Below are 10983 nucleotides of genomic sequence, written 5' to 3' on the forward strand. Positions count from 1 at the left end.
GGAATGCCATTCTTTTTACCTGGTCATCTCCTATATATTGTCCAAGCCTGTCTCCTCCAGGAAGCCTTCCCTGACTCCTCAGGCTGGGTCAGACCTTATCTGTCCCCACAGCCCCCAGGCTTGTCTCTCCCATAGGAGACATTTATCAACTTCCAGTTGTCGGTTGGTCTTCACCAGACTGGGCCATTCTGTCTGTCCTCTATGCTCGTTCAGAGCAGGGGGTTGTGGAGTGCCTATTAACTGTGGGCATTCTTCTAGGCCTTGGGCCACAGCAGAGAATAAAACACAAAGCTTGCACAGAGCCTGAGTGAGCCTAAGTGAACAGCTGGGCTTGGCTGAATTAAACTCCTGGGCACCAACCAGCTCACTCGACCGGTCAGCAAACGGCTGCTGGACGCTGGCTCTGGTCCAGCCCAGCGTGCAATGCAGCAATGTTCAAGGCTGCAGCCTGGCCCAGAGCTCAGAGCAATGGATGGGAGAAAGCGGGCGAACAGAAGCTGAGGGCACTGGCTCCGTCTCAGATTGCCCATCCCTCCTCCCCACCTGCGCCAGCACTGTGAGCTTCCTCAGCTCCCCACACTCTCCGTGTTCCAGGCTGGGCTGGTGGGGAAGGCCAGGGGGCGCCTATTTATCCGAACACTGTTGAGGTGGGGCCCGAGGTGGGCAGGGTTGGGGTTCAAAGGATAAGTCAGGCACCAGCCCTGCCCTGGGGGCTGCTGCCGGACCCCCAGGACGGGACAGAGCCCACCTGGCTGGACTGTGGGCCTCTCTGTAAGAACACATGTACATGTGTGCGCCTCTGAACCCCAACCTCTCCTGAGGAAGGGAGCCGCCACAGCAGGGGACAGGCCCATCTGGCACAGGAGGACTGCAGGGAGCAGGGGTCTAGGCACAGCGCGGAGTGACTGCCCCTTCCCCACGGTGATGCCATCTGCTGGGAAGGTTGGCACCCCTAGACTCCAGGACCGCCCCTGCAGGGTGAGCAGCCTGAGCCAAGGAACTCGGGGTCACAGAAGCCACTCGGCAGTCACGCTGGGAAGGGCCGAACAGCTGCCAGCCCTCTGCCAGGTGCCTCACCCACCAGCTTCCAGCCCTCCGCCAGGTGCCTCAGGGGCAGTGCCCAGTCTCCCACTCTTACACTGAGTGCTCCTTGTGCTCTGATTGCCCGAGTTTGTTGCAGGGTCAGCCCAGGTCCTGGAGGGGGCAGGCGAAGGGGCCTCGGATAATCTCAGGGCCAGCAGCTGGATCATGGGAGCTATTGGCTGCTAACGCTGCACAGCTGCGAGACGAGAGGGGCCAAATACTTTGGGCTACAGTCTCAACTCGTGGGCCTGTGTCCCCCCAGGGGGAGGGATGCCTTTTCCAAATCTGTTCAAAGGGATTTGTGGTCAATAGTGAGTCCAGGTGACCCTAGGTCTGGGGGAGCTAAGCCTTGGGGACATTTCCACTCCAATGGGACCAGTGTGATGGCAGCAGTAAGCTCAGTGTTTTGTGGGGCCTGAGGTGCTGGAGGAACCAAAGAGGGCTTCCTGAGGCAGAGGTGCCTGAGCCAGCCAGCCAGGAGCAGAAGGGAATGGAAGAACCCCTGTAAGATGTTTTCCCACAGATCTCTCTCATCTCTGTGTGGCTGATGAAGAGTCACTGACAGCTTTTTAAAAACATTTTTGTATTTTTGCCATAGAATGCATGTGCTCACCAGGGAGAGAGACAGAGACAGAGGGAAAGGGAAAAAAGAGGGAAAGGAAAAGAGAAATTGCCCCACCCCCACCCCCCCAGGGAGGATGGTCACAATCACTTCTTTTCCATTCTCCTCGCGAGAGTTTGCGTGTGTGAGCACCCCAAACCGGAGCCAACACAAGGGGCTTCAGCAAGCAAATTAACTGTGGTACTTCTGTAGGATGGAATTCAGCCATAAGAAATTAGCTGCAAGGCCAGGTGGTGGCACAGCTGGACCCACACGGGAGGGGTCCTGGGTTCGCATCCTGGACCCTCCCTGGGCACGCCAGGTGCATGCACGCATGCCATTATCCAGGCCAGCTGAGACAGGGGCATGGATCGTGGTATGACGATCTTGTGGGGGGCGGGTGCCTGTCTCTCTGTCTCCCTCTCTGTATCTCTCTCATGGAGAAAATAAATGTAATAATAAAAAAGGAAAGACAGAAAGGAGCTGGGTCAGCTGGTGGGGCAGTAGTGATGCGCCTTCCAAGCTGGATCTGTGTGGAAGGTCTCAGGTTTGACTCTCATGTATGGGTCTATACCTGCCAAGCGTGTGTGTCCATGATCCCGGCTGATCAGGATGCTGGGGGAGTGTGGCATGAGACCCTGCTAAGGTCCTTCTGTCTCAGTCTTTCACTCTTATGAAATAAATAAACTTAAAAAAAACAAAACTATGAAGCCACATAGGATATGGATGAATCTTATTATTTTTGAATTTGCTATAGAACATGTGTGGTCACCAGAGAGAGATTAGAGAGGGAAAGTGAGAAAGCAAGTCACCAGGTCCAGAGTCAGCATGCGGGAGTCCAGTGCCTTAACCACCGTGCCGCCTGCTGGTCCCGAAAGGCTATGTCTGCATGATTCGATTAGACGACATTCGGAAGAGGCAAAACTGCAGAGACCGTAAGATCAATGGTTGCCAAGGAAATGGGGAGGAAGGGCAGGTTAACTGGCTGAAGCACGGGGGCTGGGGGCAGGGAAACTCTTCTGTATGAAAACGTACCGGTGACGACCTGACGTGACGCATTTGGGGTGTGTGTGCACGCCCAAAATCCCCAGAGGAGAATGGAGAAGGGACCGTGGCTTGGCCATCCCCTGGAAGGTGATTTCTCACTGCCCTCACCTTCAAGCACACGCACACTACAGCAAAAACGAAACAAAAATAAAAATATAAAAAGGAAGAACTTCATAGCAGAAAGAGTGAACCTTAATGTATGCAAATTTTAAGATGTCACTTAGGCCGCCCCGTGGCACCGTGGTTAAGCACGGTGCAGAGGTACATTCACACATGACTGACCACAGTTCAAATCCTAACCCCTGGGCATGTCTACGTATGTGCCTGCTCCAAATCCTGATGAGACAGAGAGGAAAGGTCCCACAAGGGTGCTTTCTCTCTCCTTCTTCCCCTTCTCTGGCGAGTGGGCAATTAAAATGTGTGTGTGTGTGTGTGTGTGTGTGTGTGTGTGTGTGGTTGGGGGAGAGGGGCATCGCTGGGCATGGTGGTTAAGGCACTGGATCCCACACAGCTGACTCCATGGTTCGAGTTCTCGACCTGCGGCTTAAAAAACAGACTGGTGGGAACCAGCAGATGGCATAGTGGTTATGTTGCTGGACTCCCACATGGTCGACTGCAGTATGAGTCCTGGACCTGGTGGCTTGAAACTCATACCGGGCACATGTGCCTGTGTGCCCAAGATCCAGGGAAAAGGGATTGCAGCATGGCCATTCCCACTATGGGGTGATTTCTTACTTTTCCTCTCTCTCTCAGTGAGCACATCCACCCTAAGGCAAAAACATGTACAAAAAAGAGGGAGAGAAAAAAAAAAAGCAAAAAACAAAAACAGGCTGGGTATGTGTGCATGCCTGCCCAAAATCCTAAGAGAATGGAGAAGGGATTGTACCGTGGCCATCCTCTCTGGGGGGTGATTTCCCAATTTCCCTCTAGCGAGCACACACCCTACGGTAAAACTCTAAAAAGAGGGACTAGCAGCTAGCATAATGGCTATGTCATTGGACTCCCACGTAGTCGACCACGGTTCAAGTCCCGGACCTTAAACTCACACCGGGCACGTGTGCGTGCGTGCCCAAGACCCCAAGAGGAGAATGGAGGAGAAGGGATTGCGGCGTGGTCATCCCCCCTGGGGGGTGATTTCTCACTTTCTGTCTCTCTGTCTCTGTCTTTCTGGCAAACACACGCACCCTGTAGCAAAAACCTCTCCAAAAAAATGCTAAAAAGAAAAGTGTGTGTGTGTGTGTGTGTGTGTATCTCAGGGGCCAGCCTAGTCAGTACAGTTGGTAGCAAACCACACCTCATTGCTGGAAGCCACCTGGTCAACTGCAGGTTAGGATCCCTGGGTTGGCTTGAAAACACAGGGTGTGTGCACATGCGCCCAGGATCTGGTAATCTGGAGGGACAGGGGAAGGACGCTGCGGTGTGACAAGACCCTGCAGAGGATACCCCTCCCCCCATGTGCACATGTACTCTTCTATGAATAAAATAAATGAACTTTTAAAAATTATTTTCAAAACATCCTTAGGAATATCACTTAGAGGATCCCAGCACAGAATGCAGAATCTAATCTAATTATGAAGCCACCTCACCCATGAGGGCAGCTGACCTAAGGGATGCTGCAAGTGAGTCTGCAAGAGTAAAAGCAAACGCAACTGTGTGTAAACGCTGTATGTGACCAAACCGCTCCCCAGTGGGGACAGTTCCAACACTGCTCTATGCGAATACTGGAACCAATTAAATGGTGCTGAATGGTGGCTATCGTGCTTGCCCCTGATGGTGAGAATTCAGATAGGCAAGGGCTAGTAACAGATTAGAGTTGATATCAGTGTGAATTCATGTTTACCTTAACACAGACACACACGGTTACACGCAGAGAGATTTACAGCTAAGCGTGTACACGGGGATTAGTATACACACACGCATCTCCTTACTCGTTAGCTCAGAGGGCCCCAAAGTACCATCCTGACCCCTCAGGAGCAAGAAACACATCCAGTACCCAGGTCTCTTTCCAATAAATATGATTTCTAATTTTCCAGGGAACCAGGACTCCTCGAAGAAATGGCTGATTCTAGGTCTGGGGCAGGAAAGTTACTAGATGAACCTGAGGCATTTTCTAGGGGCAAGAAGTAGCGTAGTTGTCAGATAAAAACAAAAACGCCTGTATAGGTGTGTGTGCTGGGAGGAGGGGTATACCAAATGGACACAGAGCCAAGTGAAAGAGCTCCCCATGGCCAAAGATAGGTCACGTGAGCAAGGAAATAAAGAACTGGACTATGACACAGCGCAAAGGAAGCACACGTGAGCCCATACAGACATGTGCCTTGATGCTGGACTTCCAGGCCCCCAGAACTGCGAGGGCACATTTCTGATGCTCATAATCCTTCCAGTCTAAGGTTATTTTTTCATGGCAACTCAAGCTAATCAAGTTCATAAAAAATGGCTAAATATAAGAGACGGAGGGGCCATTTCTACTGGGGAGGGGGCTGTGAACCATACAAAAAGAGGCCAAGCATTGCGACTTATGAAATACTTGAGGAATGAAACACGGCTGTTCTTAACCTTTAGACCACAAACATTCAGGCTTCGGAATGCATTAGTATACTTCCATTCTACAGGAACAAATAAAGAAAAGTAGGGGCATGACCAGTTATCAGTTCTAGAAAGCAGAGGGACAGACTTCCCACCTGTACCTTAAGGCCTTTTAGGGTTTTCCCTTTAAAGGCCCAGATTCGAGTCCTAGACCTGGCAGCTTAGAACTCACGCCAGATGTGTGTGCATGTGTGCATGCGTGTGTGCCCAAAATCCCGAGAGATTTGAAGAAACTGTAGCACGGTCAGGGTCATTTCTCACTTTCCCTCCCTCTCTCCAACAAGCACGTGTGCTCTGTAACAAAACACTAAAAAGTAAATAGATTTTCCCTTTCACAATTGGACAGCGGCCAGCCTTCAGGTCTTCCCAGTCAAGAATTTGCAATGAGGGGATCTGACAAGTGGCGTGGTGGTTAAGGGTGCTGGACTCCTACATGGCTGATTGCAGTTCGAGTCCTGGACCTGGAGGTTTGTTTTCTCACTTTCCCTCTCTATCTCTCTTTCACTCTATCCCTCTCTGATCAAATTAAAATAAAGTGAAATAAAATATTTAAAAAAAAAAGAATTTGCAATGAGTAGTGTCTGTGTTACCTAAAACCTCAGAGTCCCCAGAAAGCTGAAGGATAGTAAAGTTCTTTATCCTAGCGTCACCCAATTAGTCATAAAAAGACCTTACTGAGAAGGAATAATTTGGGCATGCTGATGAAAAATGGGCCCATTATATTATAACATAGACGTCAATGCTCTCTCTCAGTAACTGGAAGAATGACCAGAAAGAAAAGCAGTAAGATCGAGACGAACTGGACGCCATCACTGATCAAGTGTAACTAGTTAACCCCACAGGACCCGGACAGCTGCAGAGCATGCGTCATCTACAGTACAAAGGTCATTCACCAGGGGCCCAGCAGGTGGCGTCGGTTAAGACGCTCAAAGGTGCCCCAAATCCCAGAACTGAGAAGGCAGTGCAGTATGGCCATCCCTCCTGGGAGGTGATTTCTTACTTTCTCTCTGTCTCTCTGTCTCTTTCTCTTTCACTGTCTCTGTTTCTTCCTGGCAGGTGCACATGCCCTATACAAAAATCTTAAAAATTTCATCAAGATAGACGGTATTACTAAATGTAATTTAAAAAGAGAGAGAGAGAAGCAAGCAAGTGGCATAGTGGCTAAGGTGCGGGACTCCCACATGGCAGACAGTGGTTCAAGTTCCAGACCCAGTGGCTTGATACTCATGCCAGGCGTCTGTGCATGCATGCCCAAAATTGCAAGAGAAAAATGGAGAAGAAAGGACTATAGTGAGGTCATCCCCCTAGGAGATGATTTCTCACAATGTCCCTGTCTCTCCAGTAAGTGCACACCAAAACTTTATCTCAAAAAAGAAAAGGAAACGAGGAACTAGAAGTTCATTCTTTAACCATAATATAATTACACATCCTAAGAACATTCTCATGGTAAGGCCTCAACTTGTTTGCATACCTGGAACACTGGGTGAGTGTGTGGCTGGCTGGTTTTCACCCTGTAAGTCACAGCTCAAACATCATCTCTTAAAAGAGGTTCTGTCTAAGCACCCCTCCCTCACCCTCCCATGCCACCCTAGTGACTGCCATCAGAGCAGAATAAGAAGCTACAATCGACCATTTCTTCACTGCGTTTGAGCTTTCTTCTATCCCACTGCCATGTAAGACCAGGAGCTTCCCGGTTTTCATTAGGAGTGTAAGAAAGACAGGATCCTGGGCCTCTCTTCACAAGCGACTTTCAGTCCACAAAAAAAGAAGGAAGCCTAGATATAGAAAGTGACCCCTGGGACCCACAGATGGCATAATGATTACGTCACTGGACTCCCACGTGGCCAGCTGTGACTGGAGTCCCAGACCTGGTGGCTTGAAACTCACACTGGGCAGGAGCGTGCGTGCCCAAGATCCCGAGAGGAGAATGGAAGAGAAGGGATTGCGGCATGGCTGTCCCCCTGGGATGATTCCTCATTCTCTGTTTCTGTCTCTCCAGCGAGTACACATACATGTAGACCATAGCAAAAATCTCTCTTAAAAAAAAAAAAAAAAAAAAAAAAAAAACCAGAAGTGACACCTGAAACAATATAGTTACAATTAAAAATAAAAATATTGACAAAAATATTTTTAAAAAATAGGCCTACTAAAAACAAAAGTATTACCCTCCGGCTTGTCATAGACATAACCCTGCTTGCAGTATCTCAACTTGGGTCCCTGACTCCAGCGTTGAAGAAGGCCATCCATGCTGACTAGGATAGGCATGCGACTGTCGGGGTTTGGTTGCTATTTTTCCCTTTGCTTTCTCCCTATTTAACCGCCATCTAGCTATATGGCTTATTTTTTTAATGGCTTTACAGACACCTGATTCACATACCACACAAGTCCTCTGTATCCAGAGCCATCCGACCACCATCACAATTACTTTTATAATATTTTCATCACCTCCAAAAGAAACCTCGACTGCATCAGCAGCAGCCCCCACTTCCCCTCCTCCCTAGTCCCCAGCTCCCCCAATGCACTCTGTCAGTATGGACCTGCCCCTTCTGGATACTGTGTATAAGTGGAGTCACACATGAATGGCCTTGTGTGACCGCCCTCCCCGGCTGGCACCATGCTGCAGCACCAGCACACACACCACTGCTCTCCATCACTGCACGAAATCCCGCTGATGGACTCCGCGGCTGTCATTCTTACTTTTTTTTTTTAATATTTTTGCCATAGAGTGCATGTACTCACCAGAGAGAGAGAGAGAGAAAGTGAGAAATCACCTCCCACAGGGATGGCCACACCACAATCCCTTCTCCTCCATTTCCTCTCGGGATTTTGGGCATGTACCCTCCTGCACTGGGCATGAGTTTCAAGCTACCAGGTCCAGGACTTGAACTGTGGTCAGCCATGTGGAAGTCCAGCACCTTAACCACCACACCACCTACTGGTTCCTTTACCTGTCTTTAACAAACCCATCCCAAGTACTTCTCTGTGTGACGCAGAGGGTGGAGGGAAACCCAGGGAAGCCCCGCCCGGCCCCGACGCAGGTGTGAAGGCAGCCCTTGCTGGCTGTTACACAGATGCACTGAAGTGGCGGGTAGAAGAGATGGGGCTTTTGTTTCGGGGAGTTTGTTTTGAGTTTATGCTAGAGCACATGCATGCATCAGGAGAGACAGAACAAGAGAAAGAGGGAAACTGAGAAATCACCCTCCCCCAGGGGAAATGTCCACACCACAGTCCCTTCTCCAGTCTCCTCTTGGGATCTGGGACATGCATGCACATATATCTGCTGTGATTTTTTTCAATCCACCAGGTCTAGGACTCGAACCATGCAGCCAGACATGTGGGATGCAGTGCTTTAAGCTCTACACCACCTGCTGCCCCAAGACAGGACTTCTGATGAGTGGGAAGAGGGAAAAGGTGAGGAAGGCACGAGGAAGAAAGGGCATTTTGAGATACACCTGGAGGGGCCGTGGAGATGACAGGGAAGCGTTCCTGGGTAAGCGGGACAGCGAGCAACAAAGGCGCAGGTGACTGACAAGTCCGAGGAAGGAGGGGAAGGCGGGGAAGTGAGGCTGGGGGAGACGGGGGCGGGGGGCAAGGAGGGCCAGGAGCATGAACTACAGTCAGGGGCCAGAGGGTATAATCAGTTTCTGCTACAAATCTTTATTTTGTAGGACTTGTTCATTACTGCAGAATAAAATACAAAAGCAATCAAAAATTATGAGGTTTTCTAAAAATAGTTTTCCATTTGGTGTTTATGGCCTTTTTCAGTAAAATCATCCTGAAGTCTTAAAGAGGTTTTGGCTTCAGATTTCTCAGAACAAAGTTTCTTTCACTGGCTGCAGAAGCCCTCGTCAGCTTCTTGCTCCTTAAAACTAATGGGTCAGAACCAAAAAAACCTTCTAAAAAAGCGAATATACCTCTCTCCACACCGGACTTGCCCCACCCAAGCCTGTTGTTTTTTTCAGAGCCTCACACATGTCCCACAGAAGGCCAGGGAAGGAGGGAGAGGCGAGCAGCCATCTTTGGGAGCTAGGCCTGCAGCACCCTGCAGTCCACGGCTGCCGGGCCTCCACGTTGCTCCACTGTTCTTCAGTCCCTGACAACACACGTTCTAAGGGGCGGTGTTCCCACTTGGAAAGCACCAGGGGCAGCTCCTCAGTAGTAGCCGAGGCACACCTTGTCCATGGACAGTTTTATCCTGTGAGAGAAGGGAGGAGAATCTGGAGGGCTGTGCACTCTGAAGAAATGAAGACCACCATCTTCCAACCCCAAGCAGGGAGTCATTAACACAGACACACCCCACTGTCACCACAACCACCATCACCACCACCACCACCACCACCCAGAATGTGGCTCTTCTGGATTCCACCGCAAATGCCTCTAGAACAAGGCTGAGGTGGGGCTGGCAGAGGCGGAGCCGCCTCCAGCCAGACAGCAGGAAGGACAGCGGCGGCTCCCTTCTGCTTGAAGGCAGTCACTGAGCTCCGGAAGGCCATGTGCAGACTCACCTGTCGACCGGGTAAGACTTCTCACAAAGGTTGACCAGCACGTACAAGTGCCTCAGCGCATACTCGTACTGCAAGGGACAAATCACGGGTCAAGACGTGTCACCATTTCACCACGCAACTGACCCTGACCTCGGGGCAGAGGGAAAGCATCGGGCCAGTGGTTCCTGATCTTCCTGGGTCGTGGATCCCCCCCATCCTCTGATAATCTTGTGAGAGTTACAGACCACCTCCTGAGGAAGTGTACCCCAGCATTTGCACACAACCTCGGGGGCCTCCTAATCACTCTCAGTCCTGGCTCAGGACAACTGACGGACAACTCCCGAGGGCCCCCCTCTCCTGTCACCTGGGACCTCCCTTTTGGTTCTGCGACCCTCTCTGGAGGGGATGCACTGCTGAGGGAGATGGATGGGGAGGGAGCAGGTAAGACTGAAATAACTGGGGACGTCTGTCTTCAGGGACCCGAGAACGCCCATGAGGAAGAGGGAGGAGATGGACTCCATGGGATTCCAGAGGGCAGAGACCAAGACGAGGGGAGAGCTGTCCCACTGCCCAGTTCTGTCATGTGTGAGCATGGCGTGGACGGCAGGTGACCGTGTGACACTAGAACTGCATGTGTGAAAACCACTGGGGGGGACGGGGGGGCAGGCCCTGGCCCATAGGCCAGTTTCCACCCTCTCTCTAGAAGGGTCTAAGCGCCACACAGTACTGACCAGAAGACGTTTTAGGGACCTGCCAACCCTGGCTCTTGACCATCTGCAGAAACTTTGAGCTTTCTTCTCCATGGACCAGGGCGTGGGGTGAGGGGGAGATGGCACCAGAAGAGACCCAGGGAGAAAATGCGTGCGGCTGACGGTGGGAGGGTGTGGGATGTGCCTGGCAGGGACAGCATGACGAGAGGAGCAACTTCCCATCACAGCCCGCCACACACGGGCAAGGCCACATGTGGCCCGGTGAACTCTCCCCTCCACGGGGACAGCCCTGGGGCCAAGGTGGTGGGTGTGTGGGTGAGTGGCCATGAACGGGGACCCCTTCCTCTCTGAAATGACTGTGTTTCCTCGGCCCAGATGGCGCCGGCTCCGAGGTAGAGTATCTAGTGTAGCCGCCAGTGACTGGGAACTCGGCGGGGGGCGGGCCGGGCGTGCTCACCGTGGCCGGGCGCCG

The 10983-nt window shown here is 51.4% G+C and overlaps 1 protein-coding gene across 2 annotated transcripts in view; it reads right to left on the reverse strand.

Annotated features, from left to right (window-relative positions):
• Positions 1 to 8958: 8958 nt before the first annotated feature.
• Positions 8959 to 10983, reverse strand: part of LGMN (legumain) — a 44402-nt gene continuing 42377 nt past the window's right edge. Inside the window, exons 12-13 of one of the 2 annotated variants that reach the window (XM_014590641.1) lie at positions 9823 to 9890; positions 8959 to 9512 (exon numbers count right to left, since the gene is read on the reverse strand). In XM_014590641.1, coding sequence (XP_014446127.1) covers positions 9470 to 9512; positions 9823 to 9890 — 111 coding nt within the window. In that variant the 3' untranslated portion in view covers positions 8959 to 9469. The remainder of the gene's footprint in view (positions 9513 to 9822; positions 9891 to 10983) is intronic. The other variant, XM_006155810.3, reaches the window with a different exon arrangement.

The sequence above is a fragment of the Tupaia chinensis genome, unplaced genomic scaffold, assembly GCF_000334495.1.
Source record: "Tupaia chinensis unplaced genomic scaffold, TupChi_1.0 Scaffold000469_1, whole genome shotgun sequence".
Lineage (NCBI taxonomy): Eukaryota > Metazoa > Chordata > Mammalia > Scandentia > Tupaiidae > Tupaia > Tupaia belangeri.